Source organism: Gigantopelta aegis, chromosome 6 (assembly GCF_016097555.1).
Source record: "Gigantopelta aegis isolate Gae_Host chromosome 6, Gae_host_genome, whole genome shotgun sequence".
Lineage (NCBI taxonomy): Eukaryota > Metazoa > Mollusca > Gastropoda > Neomphalida > Peltospiridae > Gigantopelta > Gigantopelta aegis.
In genome coordinates this window covers 79,405,466-79,425,243 of record NC_054704.1, presented here as the reverse complement: position 1 = coordinate 79,425,243, position 19,778 = coordinate 79,405,466, and the positions used below count along the sequence as shown (strand labels likewise).

Sequence of the window (19,778 nt, the reverse complement as noted above, 5' to 3'; positions counted from 1 at the left end):
CGATTTGTCCCAGGAAACACTTTGATAATAGCAATTTGAACTCACATGAGAATCAAGCAGCTGACCTGTGTTTGTCTTACCATTACCAATATTGTTACTTTATCCCCAGTGGAGAGTTAACTGTCTGGGAATTGTATCAGCAAATGTAACTCTTTATTTGAACAAGAATTAGTGAAATTGCATATTAACTGTCACGGTGTAGAAATGAACAAGGGAAGCAACTCTTCTCAATTTATTTCTCATTTCCATTGAAATAATAATCAAATGTGAGATATTCCAATAGTGGTTATTTGGGCGAGTTGACTTGAGCGCTATTAGTCATGGACCAGTTTTATATTTAAAGCCAGATATCTGTGCATAATAAAGTACATTAAATCTTTGAGATATTTTTCTTTACATATCATTTCTTGTTGAATAAATTTCATCTAGGCACATTTAAAATAAAATAAAAAAACAGTCTACTTTTATTTTATTTAGTCTACTTTTGAAGTTATACATTATATGATGTGTGGTTAAAGTTGTTAAATGAGATACTATTTAACAAGTTTTATAGAAAACAATTGGGGAAAGAGCTTCATTTCTGCTTGAAATATTTGTTCCACCAACCTGAAGGTAGATCCTGAATAAAACATACCAAATAACAATATTGCACTTTCATTCATTTAATCTATGAAGATTTTGGTTTTTTAAGAGACTATAATCATCAGTAACTACTTCCACTAACTGGTGGAAATACGTATCTTGACAGAACACTACATACATGTATGCATAAAAAGGACATACATCTACATGATCTAGTATAAAGTTTGCAACATATATTGTATTTTCAGCTAAATTTTACCATCAGAAATGTGTTATTTTCAGTCCAAACAAACTGAACTCGAGTTCTGATTCGTGTCCGGTTGATGATGAACATCGACTGATAGCGAGGTATGCCGCCCGGCTGGCTGCTGATAACACCAACGCTGTAAGTAGAGATTTACTGTTGCAACCCCTTCACACCCAAGTCCAGGATACATTCTGAATATTGTTTACAGACAAGCCCTGCAATTGCCCATGGCAATCGTCAATGCCGTGGAGAATTCCGTTGAGTTTTTAAATTCTTCACAGCACATTTTTGCCGTGGACTATATTCAGGTTTTTTTTCAATGGCATGTTTTATTTCCATGGACATTTTGTAAATTGCACCTCTTCCCATTCTTTAGTCACTGTGCCTCGTATCCAACCATAACTGTCATCTTAATCACAGAGATTAAACCTAATTTATGGGGTGTCCAAATCTCTGTTACTTCTCATTCTCACCAGTTTTGGTATGGGAGGTGCTAAGCCACTAGATAAAACACTGCTGAAACATGGCTGTCGGCTTACCTGCAGAGTTTGAATCTCCTTTTTTTCTTGCCCAAATCTTTTTTTTATCATTCTAATCAGCATGGGTGGTATAGTCCTAAACCATTAGATGTAAGATTCGTAAATACCGTATTTGACCGGAAATAAGCCCATGTCTTTGAATAAGCCCCCCTCCGTTTTGATAGCATTTAAGAAATTAGGCCCTCATTCGTAAATAAGCCCACCCCCAACTTCGTCACCTTATAAATAACATGAAATTTCAAGTTTGCTCAAAGTTCATTTAAAAGGTCATACCCTCCTGCAGATAATGAAACACAAATGTAACACAATATTTTACCACCAGTGAGATTTAGCAGTCTAACAATAACAGTGTGTAACATTGTTTTCAATTTCATGCCTGCAGTATTTCTCTGAAGTATCCAAGCCCAAAGTATGAACTAAAAACCAATGTCTATTTTTACCACCACACTGGGTCCGCAGTTAATGCTAATTAAGCAAATACCTTATTCTGATTGGCTAAGAACAATGACCTTAGATTGATAATTCTTTGTAGTGTAAGCTGGCTGCCTGTGTCAGAAACGTGTGTATACACTATTGAGTTTGTTGTTAATTGCTGTTGTTTTAAGTCTTCTCAGCATTAAATTTTGGATGTAAATAAACAGCACTGGTAAGTAATTGTAACATAGAAGGTGTTTCTGATAATTAGATACTAGTAAAAAAAACCACAATTTAATTCATAAACAATTATTATTTATTAATAACAAATGGAACACTAATTAATAGATGTGCTACTGAACGTTTTTTGTTTTCTTCCTAGTTCATTTAAGTATTATTATTTATTTTAATTATTATTATTAAAAACATTTTCAACAAAACTGGCCCCTTGTCTGGGAATAAGCCCACCCCATGCTAAGCTCACAATGAGTTGTCTTGGCCCCCTGGGCTTATTTCCGGTCAAATACGGTACTGGGTTCGTATCCTGTCTGCCACCCGTAGTGAGGTTTAATGACTCAATGAAGAGGTGTAAAACCACTTATTGACTAACCATTAACAAATAATCATTAAACAAAGTTCTGGACAGACAGTCCAGAAACCTGAGGTGTGTGCTCAGAACAACATACTTGAACCTTGATTGAATATAAACATGGTACCGGTAAGTCAAAATAAAAAGTAAAATAAAAAATTCTGATGTCACCCATGTCTCTCAAAATCCTATACCTTCAGAAGTGAAACCTCCCTTCCTTGATTGTCAGTGATATGAGGTCCACAATCCCTAAATTTTGTTTTGACTTCAAGAAAGGTGGGGCGGGACGCAGCTCAGTGGTACAGCACTCGCCTGATGCACGATCGATCTAGGATCGATCCCCGTTGGTGGGCCCATTGGGCTATTTCTTGTTCCAGCCAGTGCTCCACAACTGGTGTAACAAAGGTTGTAGTATGTACTATACTGTCCTTTGGATGGTGCATATAAAAGATCCCTTGCAGGTTTCTTCTCTCAATATATGTGTGGTTCTTAACCATATGTCCGAAGCCATATAATCATAAATAAAATGTGTTGAGTACGTTGTTAAATAAAACATTTCCTTCATTCCTTCAAGAAAGGATACCCTTAAAACTTAGGCACAAATAAAATTCCATTTCTCCTTAATCCATAATGATTACAGTAATCGGATACACAGAAGAAAATGCATAGGCACACACACGTGCATACATTCACGCTTATGGTTACTGAATCTACTCTGCCTGTTTGCCTCGAAACTGACTTTTATGGATTGCACTTTACAGATTATGTATATTATGAACAAATGAAATTTGCGCCTTACACAAAAGTTGGTGACTGACGTCGTCAGGTACATTACATTACCAGTCCTGCGATGTATAACAGTTTTAAAATAACTTGAAGTTACATGTATTTACATTGCCTTGTAAGCCATCAGTTTCCATAGTGGTAAATGACAGCACTTGATTAAAAGTTTTTATATTTTGTAACAAAAATCAATATATATTCGAAAATAGTACATGTATGCAAGAGTATAATTATGTGTGTTATATTACTGTTAGTATATTCCAAGTAACAAGAAATCCTCAAGTTTACAATTTATTGAGCGGAGCGATAATTTTATCATGCTCATATACACCACGAAGGTACAATTTATTGAAGCCAACATTTAAAAAAAAAATCAGTGGTTGAAAAAAGTTTGTTTTGTTTAACAACACCACTAGAGCATGTCGGCTGTTGGAAGGAAGAAAATGGTGTATTTAACATCGCACTCAACACATTTTATTGACGGTTACATGGCGTGGGCCATATGGTTCAGGACCACACAGATATTGAGGGAAAAAACCTGCTGTCGCCACTTCATGGGCTACTCTTTTCGATTAGCAGGAAGGGATCTTTCATATGCATCATCCCACAGACAGGATAGCACATACCATGGCCTTTGATATACCAGTCGTGGTGCACTGGCTGAAACGAGAAATAGCCCAATGGTCCCACCGACGGGAATCGATCCGAGACTGACCACGCATCAAGTGAGTGCTTTACCACTGGGCTACGTCCCACCCCATCAGTGTCCAGATTTTTTGTTTGTTTGTTCTGACCATAATTTTCATCTTTTTTTTCTAATCTATATTTTAAGACAAAGCAACCTTGAGAAATAGCTATAGCAATCAGCAATGCCATAGAGATTGCCACAGTGTTTTCTGTTCTCGACAGCATTTTTTTTAATGTGCAGTTTAAAAAACAACAACACCTTTTTAATTAAATTTCTTTTGATGAACTGCAAAACAATTAAGTAAATTTGAAAAAAAACACCATGAAATAATTATTTTTTTGCAAAGTTATTTTTGTGGCATCATAAAAAAAAAAAAAGTAAGTTAACGTCAGTTATTTAAGTTACCATTGATTATGCTGAATTTGTTTCAGAACACTTACATTAGAAAGGGCAGATAGCTTATTTTTAATGGTGATTATATTCTAAATGCCATCCAGTGTATCTTGTTATATTAGGGTTCACTAATGAAGACGTACATACATTTGTATATGTAATTGGTTAACGTAAATTGTCAGTTACATTTCATTGTTGGTTGTTTTTTTTTGTGGGGGGGGGGGGGTGTGGGGGGTTGGTGGTGTTTAAATACTGGCCAGCTAAACTCCCCTTTTACAGGTCACATTTGAAAAACACATTTAACCACAAAATTGCCATTAAAAAATGCTGTGGACACTATATGTATATTTCCCACAGCATATTTTTTACAGGATTACATATTCTTAATTGTTTGGTGTAACTTTTGTCAGCTTGCAACAGACCAGACTTTTCAAAGATGGTCATTAGAGTATTTTTATTAATACAGTATATTTTAATTTATTGATATTTCTCTGTGTTATGCATTTTCAAAGATGGTCATTACACTAATTTTATTAAAGGGACATGCCCTAGTTTTTAAACACTAAGGTATATTTTTGACAATTACAGCCATTTTTGATAACTGAAATCATACTTTACTTAGATTTTTGGTTTAGATTATCAATTTCCATACATTCGAAATCTTTTTGGTCATCCTAGTGTGTTTTATATCACGAAGTGCATTTCTCATATTTTTAAAAACGCACATGCGTCTAAGAAATAACAGTTACGGAGTCGAGTTTTAGTGTACTTTTAGAGGGTATTTCACCATTTCAAAGTCATAGATTCATGTTTCACTCAATTGTAACTTTATCCAAATGTGTTACAGGTTTGTAGATTAATTAAAATTAGTGTTAATTTCCACAGGTTGAAACTAGTGTACAGGTATGTCCCTTTAATACAGTATATTTTAATTTACTGATATTTCTCTGTGCTATGTGTTTTCAAAGTTGGCCATTACAGTATTTTTTATTAATATAGTATGTTTTAATTTACTGATATTTCTGTGTGTTATGCTGAGATAATAAATCATTGAGATTGTCAGTGTGCAATATGATATCTGATATATTAGAAAGGTGAAACAAATCAGGGTTAATCATTTGTTGTAATAAGACCTAGAAAAAAACGACTCGGGTCAGATTGCGAGACAAAAAAAACTTAAATTATTTTCTTGAATTTAAAATTGGCTCTACTGCTTATTGATCAGATCCGTGTTTGTTGTGAATTGCTTTTTGTTTGTTAAATATTGCCTGCTAATGTCAGAGAGTTTCTCTAATTGTTATATGAAAAATCGATATTACAAATTTGCAGGAAATAAGAAAGCATGCAGGAAACGTCATTTTAAAAAAGTGGTAGATGAAATGGCACTTTTAGCTATTTCTCATTTAAGTCAGTGCTCTACAACTGGTTTAACAAAAGCCATTGTATGTGCTATCCTGTCTGTGGGATGCTGTATATAAAATATCCTTTGCTTCTAATCGAAACAAGTAGCCCATAGAGTTGCGGCAGTGGGTTTCTTCTCTCATCTGTGTGGTGCTTAACTTTATGTCTGATGTAATACATTATATAACAGTAAATAAAATGTGTTGAGTGCATTGTTAAATAAAACCTATCTTTCTTTCTTTTTTTTCTTTTTTAATTCATTGTCCTTTTTTAAAAGACATATGACAGAAGGTCATGCAAAATGTAGTTCTGTGTAATCTTCAATGCTTAAAGGAGGGGACAATTAAGTCATTTAAATTGGCCTGGTATGCATAATCAACGATATATAAAGCACATTATTGCTTAATATCAACAAGTATAATTAGGGGATAACCCTACTGTGTTTTCCGATTTGCGATCATATATTGGTGGTTTTACTGTTGCAAATTTAGTTTTATTGGTGATGCGTTAGCAGAGCCAATAAAACGGAAAATTTGCGACTGTAAAACTACAAATATACGTCCGCAAATCGGAAAATACAGTAGGGTTATCCCTATTCTAATTAAACTGTTTGCTGGTTGATTTTAAATAGGAAATTGTCACATTTTTAGTAAGAATAAGCATATAAACGTCACCAGCTGGTGACGTCATTAGGCAACCCATTAACAGACGATGGGTGGTCGGACAGTTAGCGGCTCGAACATAGATGTGTAATTTGACATATTTAATCAGGTCTCGTGATTAGATAATGACTAATAAAGAATGACATGTTCATTTCTGACATAAAAACGTCTCAGTATTTAACAACTTTTGTACGTAATATGAACGCTACAGAAATTGTGTTTATGACATCATTACAAAACAACCATGTTCTTTGCTTAACCTATGATGTATTTCTGCCAGAAAATTTGTGACCGGTATATCAGTGATTTTACCACCTGAAATTTTTAGTGGAGATCCAATCAGATTCGTTCTTACAAATGTGTTGAATTAGAGTTGTATAGTTAATTAATAAAACGCTTAAATGTGACAGCTATTATATATAACGGGTGCAGCCATTTTGTACCATCCTGGCGAGCTGGTGGTTACGTAATACCTAATGTGTCACATCAGGAATTAGTCTTCGAACTGAAGAAACAAAACATATCTGATTTTTGCCAATGCATCGCAATGTTCTGTAATAATATCCATCCCAGTAAGCCAGCACCAAGTATATATTATTTTTCAATACAAAATAAACAACCATTGTCAAAGTGTTGAAATAACTGTCTTATGTTTTGTACATAAATTAACCCACATACTGAAATAATAATCGGAGTGTTTTCTTGGTTAATTGGTATTTTCTTTCTGTGGCCTGTACCTGTGGTTCCTGATTGGCAGGTGTATATTTAGACAGTCCCCAAACACTGTGTCTAGACAACACTAAAAAGACATGCCTCTTTTATTAAGGTCACAGGATATTGTGTGATAAACGTGCAGACACCCCTCAAATCGTAATGGACATTATCAGCCGTCCTGCTTTATTACTGTAAGTAATTCTGTAAAACCCTTGATTAAGTAGACTTTCCCATCTAATATCACAAAACTTACCAATTACGCAGTCCCAAAGAAAAGAAAATGATCATTTGGGTATTATGAGTGGTCATTTTTGCTCGAACATACCCTACCAATAGGCCTAATGATATCCTTTTTTTCTTTGGATTTTTTAAAAGAGTAAAATACTATAACTCCATTTCGTTCTATTGATGCAAATTGAAATATATTTAGTTAAATAGTTTATTATATTATCAAGTCATTTATGTTGTTTTACAAGTCAGGTTGATGAAAGCGAAGCACCTTGTCATAAATTAGAGTGTTTGTTTACACAGTGCGTAGAGGCGTTGGACAGAGCTGACGTGATTTCGCACCAAGCTATACTACCGGATGTCACAAAAATGAAACAAAATGGCTGCCCCCAGTTAGCAGGAAGAATGACGTTTTTTTATTAACTCTAAAATTATGCGTTTTTTCATTTCTTAAAGTGTCAGTATGTGTTGGTTGTCTGAGTATGCATCTGTCCAACACATCAGGCTCATATTTGAGTTGATCCTCCCTTTAATATTAATTACTTTTATTTACTATTAATATTAATTATTACTTTAACTGTTGCTTCACCTGACAATATCTCTCTGGTTTTCTGTTGACCACATTTTAATTTAAAAAAATTTTAAATCATGTACGAGATACCAATGCCTGAGCAGGTCCAATTGAAAAGTGGCATAAATAATATATTCACCGTTTCTATTACCAACTACTGATGGAGAAACAAAATAACCGTGGGTCATTAAACCAATGTTATTAAATTTGGGACCGGTTCAAGTCTTTTGAGAATCAAAATGCACATTGACAAATAAACACGTGCAGAAACACCGTCAATAAATGGATAGGAATTTGTTTCAATAATAGAAATGGACAGGTGCCTCGGACCGACAAAAATAACATAGGATGGACAGGCAAATACACGGTTTTAAAAAATAATTTTGGTCTCAAAGATTGAGAATTGGTCCCAGACCAGGGAATAAAGGCTTTTTACCATCCCTACTCTACATCTGTGGCTATACTTTAAAATTTAGAAAATCATGATTGTTTTTTTCTTTTTCAGTTATATCTAGTTACTAATGATTTTAATGGTCTATTCTTACTGTATGCATTTTATTCTATAATCCCGTCCCTCAAGGACAGTTGTTATGGCTTATGGCTTTACTCGAGCACTTTCTCGAGCACCGATGGTGTTTGAGCCAACAGGATTCAACTGTGTATGTATATATATATACACACACATATATATACATATATACATACACACACACACACACACACATACATATGTGTGTGTGTGTGGATCATGCAAATTTCATATATACATGTATAATATAGATCATGCAATAATAAGCAGACAATGTTACAATCTCTGTGAACAATCCATCGGTGAATGTCATCAGTATTATGCAAGATTAAAAAAGAAGAATGAAAAGGACAAACACATCATAAGAAACTTGTAGAAATAATCTATATTATAATATTCAAGGCTGTTTTAATAGTTTCCTGTTGTTTTAACGGCTTCGTACTTACTCGATGCTGCATGCACTTCGCATGGATCTTTTTACGTTCATTTCCAGTAGACTATAAGACTCCACCATATGAGGTCATGTGGGATAGAAAATGTACACCCGAGGTGGTGAAAATTTTGATCTGGGACGAGGCTTGCCGAGTCCCATGGTCGAAATTTTCACCACCGAGGGTGTACTTTTTCTATCCCACATGGTCGCATATGATGGAGTCTTTTTCTCTCATTCATTCGGTAAATAAACCATTATTTTACGCAAACAGGAAAATATGGCTGAACAAGTAACTTTTTTATTTGACATATGTATGTATGCCCACAAATGACTGTCAGGTCAGATGTCGTGAATTAACGAACTTATATCAATTTAATGTTCAAGCACGCTTGTTTCGAGCACGATTTCTGACTAGAGCCAGAAACTGTACTCGAAAACAACGTTAAAAATGTTTATACAGATGATTAGCTAAAAATACTTAATTGATGGTTAAATAAACTTTATTTACAAAGAAGTTAAAAGGGTTTAAACAAAGGGTTAAAAAAGGTTGGAGATATTCTGAAAGCGCATGTGTTTTATAGTGTTAACTAATGATGGCAGTATAGTCAGACTCTAGCTGCTCATGTTGACATAAAATACTTGCATCTGTGGATCTGTTTTTCTGGTCTCATGTTCAATCTGCTGCATGCTTTGTTACATGGAAGCAAAAACATGATTAAGGCAGGATGGACTAAACCGCTGATATTTTTATAGTAGTCTCATCCTGCTTTCTCTTGTGCTATAATATTGGCTGAAGGCGTTGACGTATTACTGTAATAACACCTGCTTTTTGTCACATGATTGAATGAGTTTCCGTGTCCTTGTAAGACTTTCCTTTATCATAATGTAACTGTCAAAACCAGACAAAATTTTTTTTGCCAAGTTGTAGTTGAATATCACCATATCAGGAGATAAAATTATGTATGTTTTCATTTTCAATTAAGTCTATTTTAATTTAATAAATTTTTCTTTATTAAAAATCCTACTTTAAAATTGCTTTTTTGGTTAAAAGAAACAAGGACCATGAGTTAACTCCTTTGAATAGTAACATAATTGGTTCGATTTTCCCAATCTGCTGTGTACTATACATGTACGTACTGAAAATAATCTAGAATGATGTCACAGTATGTGATTTTGGTTTTAAAAATTTAAGTGTCATAAGGACTCCCTGTTTGTAAATCGTTAGAGCCCACCACCAACCCAGCAAGCCCTGCCATGTGTCTCCAGTAAAACAGATAATACACTAAATATTTTGCATGAAACCATGGAAAAGATTGCTATTGAAGACTGTGGTTTCCAAGGATTTTAAGATATATGTTAACTGTGTCATTATGAAGAATCAATGTAATTTGTACAAATAATTTTTATGAGCCATGCAGGCTCATATGCTAGCCAATCTAGAGAGTCATATATGATTTTTGCGAGCTTCAGGCTCCCGAACTCTCCTCAAAATCGCACACTGTGTCATGTATAAATCATGATACGTAATCCTTGGTTTTAAATCAAGTTTGGAACATTTTCACAGACCTTTGTAGAACACTTTGCAGCACTAATTGATTTTGTTCTGTATAATGCAAATAACCTTTTCTCATTTAGGGGCCATTCAAATATTACGTAATGCTATTTTTGTCAAAATTAGACGCCCTGCCTCCCCCCTGTAACACTCCATAATGCTTGGAGACACTCCCCCACCCAACCCGAGGCCACCTCCCATTCACAAACAAATCATGTGATGGGTGTAATATAATTTTAATGATCTGTTTGCGATTTGAAAAAGTGCAGATCTACAACGTATATGCATTTCACCTCAAGTTATAATCCTTATTGAGTGTATACATCTAGCTATAGCTCCGTACTTTAAACATTGTCACTGTGACAAAGCATTTATAAATAAGACACAAAAAAATGGAAAATTTTTTGAGTAATAAAAAAGTGTGTTACATAATGCTGTTCAATGCACCCACCCACTCACTTCCAGTAATGTGACATAATGTTTGGACCTTCACCCCCTCGAGTGTTACATAATATTTGAATGGCCCCTTATATAATCACTTCAAAATAGGTAGAACTCTTTCTTTTCTTTTTATAGAATACATGTATATCCAAAATAAATTATTTATTCATCATTTGTATTTTTGTATTTCTGAATATAAGACATTTTGTGTAATTATTCTCAATGGGAATAACATCAAGATGTCTTACAGACGTCTTGACAACAGTGCTCAGCTAATTCTGATATTTTCTGAAGCCGCAGTTAATGAGCAATGGCGCTTGGTCTCCACTGTTGTTGTACTGGTATTCAAAAAACCCTCGTCAGCTCAAGTAGGCAGCTGGTTCCAGCAAGAGCCATGTAGTTATTTTATGGAAGTAAATACTCGGTAATACTAACAGGCTGTTAAGTAAATAAAGTTTCCTGTATGGTTCGAGCAAGAAGTAAATACTCGGTAATACTAATAGGCTGTTAATTTTTAAATAAAGTTGCCTGTGTGATGGGATATTATCCTGTGTGATGGAATATCATCCTGTGTGATGGGATGTCATCCTTGTGATGGGATATCATCCTGTGTGATGGAATATCATCCTGTGTGATGGAATGTCATCCTGTGTGATGGGATATCATCCTGTGTGATGGGGTATAATCCTGTGTCATGGGATGTCATCCTGTGTAATGGGATATCATCATGTGATGGGATGTCATCCATCCTGTGTGATGGGGATGTCATCCATCCTGTGTGATGGGGATATCATCCTGTGTGATGGAATATCATCCTGTGTTATGGAATATCATCCTGTGTGATGGGATATCATCCTGTGTTATGGGGTATCATCCTGTGTGATGGGGATATCATCCTGTGTCATGGGATGTCATCCTGTGTGATGTGGATATCATCCTGTATGATGGAGATATCATCATGTGTGATGGAATACCATCCTGTGTGATATGGGATGTCATCCTGTGTGATGGGATGTCATCCTGTGTGATGGAATGTCATCCTGTGTAATGGAATGTCATCCTGTGTGATGGGATATCATCCTGTGTGATTGATATCATCCTGTGTGATGGGATGTCATCCTGTGTGATGGGATGTCATCCTGTGTAATGGAATATCATCCTGTGTGATTGATATCATCCTGTGGATATCATCCTGTGTGATGGGATGTCATCCTGTGTGATGGGATATCATCATGTGTGATGGAATGTCATCCTGTATAATGGGATGTCATCCTGTGTGATGGGGATATCATTCTGTGTGATTGATATTATCCTGTGTGATGGGATGTCATTCTGTGTAATGGAATATCATCCTGTGTGATTGATATCATCCTGTGTGATGGGATATCATCCTGTGTGATTGATATCATCCTGTGTGATGGGGATATCATCCTGTGTGATTGATATTATCCTGTGTGATGGGATGTCATTCTGTGTAATAGAATATCATCCTGTGTGATTGATATCATCCTGTGTGATGGGATATTATCCTGTGTGATTGATATCATCCTGTGTGATGGGATGTCATCCTATGTGATGGGATATCATCCTGTGTGATGGGATGTCATCCTGTGTGATGCAGAAATCCTTCATTGTAGTTTGTATTGATGATTTCACACTCTGTTGGTAGAACATTTCCTTACCTCAGGTGCTTTGGTCACAGGATCAAACCCCCTCAGTGGACACATTCTTTGATTTTTGGTTTATGGGTGGCCATGGTATGTGCTCTCCTATCTGGAAAAATGCATATAAAAGATCCCTTGCTATTAATGGAAAAATGTAGCAGGTTATAGCAGTCTATATGTCAAAATTATCAAATGTTTGACATCCAGTAGTCAATGATTAATAAATCATTGTGCTCTAGTGGTGTCATTAAACAAAATAAACTTTCAGTTCATATATACATGTACTTCTGTTGTGGTATATTAAAACTGCTATATCTATTTACTATTTCAATAGAGGTTAAAATAGATCAAATAAAGTATTCTTAATGATGCTTTTTATGTTCTTTTACCCAAAAAAAGAACAGAAAATAGTTAGTGTATAACATTCATGTATGGTTATTTTTATTTTATTGGAGAGAGAGCAAGAGGAAATCTGTTGCTATGATTCATACAAGCGATATTATTAACATAGCAACACACTAAATGACACACAGTTTGTGAAATGTGCCTTTGTGAGGTAAGATGCAATTAAATATTGTCTACATAGTTTTGAATTATATTTCACCTATAGTCTATATCTGAAGAAGAAACCGGCGTCGTGGTAGGCCATCGGTCTACAGGCTGGTAGGTACTGGGTTCGGATCCCAGTCGAGGCATGGGATTTTTAATCCAGATACCGACTCCAAACCCTGAGTGAGTGCTCCGCAAGGCTCAATGGGTAGGTGTAAACCACTTGCACCGACCAGTGATCCATAACTGGTTCAACAAAGGCCATGGTTTGTGCTATCCTGCCTGTGGGAAGCGCAAATAAAAGATCCCTTGCTGCCAATCGGAAGAGTAGCCCATGTAGTGGCGACAGCGGGTTTCCTCTCAAAATCTGTGTGGTCCTTAACCATATGTCTGACGCCATATAACCGTAAATAAAATGTGTTGAGTGCGTCGTTAAATAAAACACTTCTTTCTTTCTTTCTGAAGAAGAACATTTTAAAAATCAATTGAAGAATATGACCTCAACAAAAGATACCATAAAAATATCTTGTTATACATAATATGATATAGATACTGAAGGTAACAGAAACTGTGGTGGGGTGGGGGTAGGTGGGGAAGCTGTTAATTTGTCTTTCAGTTAGGTCTGAATAATTTGGCCAAAAAAGATTCTGAGTTTTTTTTTTTCTTTTTCTTTTTTTTTTTTGTGGAGGTTTTGTGGGATTTTTGTGGGGGGGTTTTGGAGGGGGGTGGGGGGGAGGAGGGTTGACTTCAGATGCTTATGATATTAATTATTCAGCAAAACACATATGACCTTATTTGTGTTCTTCCATCCATTTCTACCGGCCTCAGCGGCGTGGTTAGGCCATCGGTCTACAGGCTAGTAGGTACTGGATTCGGATCCCAGTCAAGGCATGGGATTTTTAATCCAGATACCGACTCCAAACCCTGAGTGAGTGCTCCGCAAGGCTCAATGGGTAGATGTAAACCACTTGCACCGACCAGTGATCCATAACTGGTTCAACAAAGGCCATGGTTTGTGCTATCCTGCCTGTGGGAAGCGCAAATAAAAGATCCCTTGCTGCCAATCGGAAGAGTAGCCCATGTAGTGGCGACAGCGGGTTTCCTCTCAAAATCTGTGTGGTCCTTAACCATATGTCTGACGCCATATAACCGTAAATAAAATGTGTTGAGTGCGTCGTTAAATAAAACACTTCTTTCTTTCTTTCTGAAGAAGAACATTTTAAAAATCAATTGAAGAATATGACCTCAACAAAAGATACCATAAAAATATCTTGTTATACATGGTCATACATAATATGATATAGATACTGAAGGTAACAGAAACTGTGGTGGGGTGGGGGTAGGTGGGGAAGCTGTTAATTTGTCTTTCAGTTAGGTCTGAATAATTTGGCCAAAAAAGATTCTGATTTTTTTTTTTTTTTTTTTTTGTGGAGGTTTTGTGGGATTTTTGTGGGGTTTTTTTGGAGGGGGGTGGGGGGGAGGAGGGTTGACTTCAGATGCTTATGATATTAATTATTCAGCAAAACACATATGACCTTATTTGTGTTCTTCCATCCATTTCTACCGGCCTCGGCGGCGTGGTTAGGCCATCGGTCTACAGGCTAGTAGGTACTGGGTTCGGATCCCAGTCAAGGCATGGCATTTTTAATCCAGATACCGACTCCAAACCCTGAGTGAGTGCTCTGCAAGGCTCAATGGGTAGGTGTAAACCACTTGCACTGACCAGTGATCCATAACTGGTTCAACAAAGGCCATGGTTTGTGCTATCCTGCCTGTGGGAAGCGCAACTAAAAGATCCCTTGCTGCATATCGTAAAAGAGTAGCCTATGTGGTGACAGCGGGTTTCCTCTAAAAAACAGTGTCAGAATGACCATATGTTTGACGTCCATTAGCCGATGATAAGATAAAAAATCAATGTGCTCTAGTGGCGTCGTTAAATAAAACCAACTTTACCATCCATTTCTGACCTTGTGTCATTACATGAGATTACCAGAGCTATAACAAGTTTGTTTTTTCCCCGCTAAATATTGCTATTAATAATGGTGTTGTTAGTTGTGAAAGCCTAGGGCAAGTATCTATTTTCTTTTGATGAAATTTAAAAAAGGCAAATCATATTTTCTACCAATGGAGGCGACTGGTCTCAGCATTTCTGTGATCCTAACATGGTCATAATTACCATTTGTAGCCTAACCAGATTCTGGACTGGTAAAAAGGTTTAAAGATTTGTTTCATCCATAATAACCGCCCTCGGTGGTGTCGTGGTTAAGCCATCAGACATAAGGCTGGTAGGTACAGGTTTCGCAGCCCGTTACCAGCTTCCATTCAGAGAGAGTGTTAATGACTCAGTGGGTAGGTGTAAGACCACTATACCTTCTTCTCTCTCACTAACCACTAACAACTAACAACTAACCCACTGTCCTGGACAGACAGCCCAGATGGCTGAGCGTGCTTAATTGGATATAAGCTGAACATCCATAATGTTCATCTTAATTAAGCTGGTCAAGCTGCTGAAGCCATCAAAGCTACTTACAATGTAGTACTCTGTAGTCGTGGGGGCAGGACGTAGACCAGTGGTAAAGCACTCACCTGATGCACGGTCAGTCTAGGATCGATCCTCGCCATTGAGCCAATTGGACTACTTCTTGTTCCAGCCAGTGTACTATAACTGGTATATCTAATGGTTGTGGAATATGTGGGATGGTGCATATAATTTTGTATCATGTTTTATGTCCCGAGTGAAATCATTTTTTTTCAATTGTCATGAGCTTCAGCGAGTGACAATGAACATTATTTCACGAGGGACATAAACATGATACAAAATGATAGCGAGTTTAATATCGTATTTATTACCCATAATCGATTTTAATTTTTATGACAGACCTTGTTTGACTGATATTCCGGTAAGGTTGTAGTGAGCCAGTCGTATGACGTTATTGCATGACGTCGAGGTGTTATGTCCCACTTGACGTTCTAGTGCAAAGTAAAACATTGATATGAACCAAGATATTTTTGACCATATGGGTAATAAATAGTTATTATTTTATAACATTTAGTGAAATATCTTAAAATATCAGTGAAATAAAAGTGTTATCAGTCACTCAGTGACGATAACTCATTTTAGAGTGAAAATTTCACTGTTTTACTCTAAAATGTGTTATCATCACTGTAGAAAGTGTTATCTTCACTTTAAGAAAGCCGTAACTATTTTGCTGCTGGCATTTTAAAAATAAAGGTAAATTGTGAAAGGTTATATAATAAATAGAAAATTTCATGTTTTTTGTCAAATATGATTTATATCTCATCTCATGAAGTTTGCAATCATATCACACTGATATGATTACAAACTTCACTCGATGAGATATAAATCATATCTGACAAAAACATAAAATTTCCTCTATATAAGATGCACAGGGATATACAGCCCTCGAAATAAGCTGTAGTCCTTATAACTGCTTAGTAGTTTACGTGGTATTTCTCAGTTGTAACCTATTCGGTTACTACTCTACTGTAGTTTTGAAATTTCAACTAGAAGGTAAAATATGGCCATACTAAATCCCAGATAAGTGGATCAGTAAATTTCAAAGCCTTTGGATGTTTACAGGTTAGATTTAATTCCCACGATAATAAATCCTGCGAGATGTTAATGCAATTAAAAAGGTGTGTGTAAGAATTTTTAGCACCACAAAAAGTATAATAAATGTAATTAGAAGCATGTTATTTCATTTGGATATTATTTGTTATGTACACTAAGTGCTGTTGCCTGAGAAAATTTTGAAAACCATGCATTACGAACTAAAACCATTGTGAATGAAGTATCGGTTATGAAAAAACTCCAAAGGTCTAGTTGGTAATTTTCAGACGTTTGTCTAGAGCACATTGATTTATTAATCATTGTCTATTGTATGTCAAACATTTGGTAATTTTGACATAGTCTTAGATAGGAAACTTGCTACATTTTTCCATTAGCAGCAAGGGATCTTTTATATGCTTTATCCCACAGACAGGGTAGCACATACCACAGCCTTTGATATACCAGTCGGTGTACACTAGCTGAAATGAGAAGTAGCCCAGTGGGCCCACCGGTGGGGATTGAACCCAAACCGACCTCGCATCAAGCAAGTTATTTTCAGTGACCGACACCAAACTGATGTTTTAATACACTAAAAGGAAATTGATAGATTGACTGTGATATATAGGTTCCAATGTACCATATCAGTTTCTATTGCAGATAATGTTAACATTTACTAATAAAACTGATATAATTATAAGCAGTGTATCAACACACCCAGGCAGTACACCAATAAAAAGTATTGCACCTAACATTTAATCTACTTGCAAGAAAATTAGGGTCACATACCATTTAAGGGATTTGATGAATGCTCTTATTAGCGACCCTCATGTTTGCTGAAAATCTCAGTTCTCTTTCTGGGAGTATCTTACAGTGATTTCAACATCTTGTATATACTGCATAACAACTGTGTAACAAATACAAATGTATTTATTTATTGGCATCACGGGACGTAGCCTAGTGGTAAAGCGTTTACCAGATGTGCAGTAGGTTTAGGATTGATCCCCATCATTGGGCCCATTGGACTATTTCTCGTTCCAGCATCAAAGGCTGTGGTATGTGCTATCCTGTCTGTGAGATGGTGCATATAAAAGATCCTTTGCTACTTACGGAAATGGACAGCAGATTTCCTTTCAAAGACTGTATATCATAATTACCAAATATTTGACATCCTAGTTCCGATGATTAATAAATCAATGTGCTCTAGTGGAGTTGTTAAACAAAACAAACTTTACACTTTATTTATTGGCACAAATAATCAATGTCACACATTATTACCAATCAGAGCGGCAGCTGTTTTTATCTCCATAAATATTGAACAGTGCACTGCGAACTTTGACCCAGAACTTTCTTCTTTTGTACAGTGCAACCATCACCTACCAGTGATACCCATTAGATACAGCTGTGTGGATATATGTTTATGGAGGGGCAGGAGGTGTGTGTGGGGGATGAGTGGTAGTGTGAGCTCACATGCTATGTTCTACTTGGATGATTAATTTCCGGACGATCGTTGTTAGCCGTGCATGTTGTCATTTATGAATAATGTATGCCACCAGCAGTGCACTGTTCCTGGTGGACACATGGCGTTGGCTCAAAAGTAAGGAAAGACCATTAAGCAGGGGCCATTAATTTCATTAACGCTATCACTTGTAAACACTGAGTGCACAACATTTGTAAGACAATGATTCCTGCACCTTTATGTATGAAGACGTTTTTCTGTGTATTTTTGGCTCAGTTGTAGAGTGCACACTAATAATGTTAAGTACATCAACGGCTGTGATATGTACTGTCATGTTTATCACTTGTAAATGCCAAGTACACGCTAGCACATTTGTCGATCAATGTTTCCTACTTCTTTGTGCACAAAGACGTTTCTATGTATTTTGGGCATCAAAGGCTGTGGTATGTGCTGTCCTGTCTGGGAAAGTGCATATAAAGTTCCATTGCTGTTTATTTGGTAGGAATAGCTGGTGTTGGCAGTCGGTTAATACTCTCTATATCTCTTGACCAAGTCTTGAAATAACCATGTTAGACGTCAAATATCAGTGTTTTAAAATGTGCTGTGGTGTCAAAAAGAAATATTGTTTTCCTTTCCCCATCCCAACCAGTGCCCCATCACTAGTGCATCAAAGACTGTGGTATGTGCTGTTCTGTCTTTAAAGAAAATACAAGTAACAAAATAACTGTTTTTTCCCCTGAAATAACCGTAAGTTAGACACCTAAAATAGCCATTATTTAAAATGTTCCGAGTAATCATCAAACAAACATTCCTTTCCTTTCCTTTCCTTTTTTTAAAAACATTCTTGCAGGTGACTGTTAATCATAGGTTTTATTGTACACCATCATACATTGATAGTTGGCAGCAGACGGGATTTTTGAGGTTTCCAAATGTGCGACTTCTTGAAATAATTTATTGTCTGAAGGCGACTTGAGCAGGTCTTAATTATCCCAGACTTGTCATGTTGAAATGATGATTCGTAAAAGCTCATGAAACGTCTTCATTTGGTCGGAAAATGACTTCGTGTCTGAGAGTGGGATGGCACCCATTAGCAGGACAACCGGCGGTGACACTGAGCTGCTATTCTTGACTGAGTGGGTCTCCACATATTCATATATAGATACATCGCTTTACCTTTTATAACTAATTGATATAGCGCATAAACCATTTGGGACTGGTTTGTAGCATTGATCAGGTGAGAAGATGGGAGTCTGGGAATATTTTGTTTAGTTTTGTGTTACAGATGTTAGAGGTTGCTACTCCGTTCTAAAATATACTTTTCAAAAAAAGTAGGGGAACCTGAAATATTAATGTTATACGTTTTGACCACAGACATCCTAGTAAAGAATGTTCAGGTCTGTTTATCAACACACCGAAACACATTCCATAGTTTGTACATGCACCACACAGTTGCCCCATACACGTGCGTGTGGTATCTTTCTCGATTTTGACAATTTCCAGGAAGGTCCATTAATCACTGGAACATTATTTCTGTCAATCTTTTTCATTCTGTTAATCATACAGTTGTTATTATTTAGTTTTTAGTCATTTTTATTGTTTGAATTTGTGATTTACTTTCAAATTTCACTTCTGACCCCATTCGTCCTTCAATATCTTTGGTGGTCATAAACCTACTGTAATACTGAACTACCGGTTGTAATGTTTGCCCAATTAATTCACTATTATCATATAACCATTCCCCACAGCTAATATACCTTACAATTTTGGCAATT

The 19,778-nt window shown here is 36.2% G+C and overlaps 1 protein-coding gene across 1 annotated transcript in view; it reads left to right on the top strand.

Annotated features, from left to right (window-relative positions):
- The window catches only part of LOC121374904 (dystrobrevin beta-like), a 153,821-nt gene that overhangs the window by 57,166 nt on the left and 76,877 nt on the right, over positions 1-19,778 (top strand). Inside the window, exon 11 of the mRNA XM_041502030.1 lies at positions 865-967. Within this exon, the coding sequence (XP_041357964.1) occupies positions 865-967 (103 nt within the window). The remainder of the gene's footprint in view (positions 1-864; positions 968-19,778) is intronic.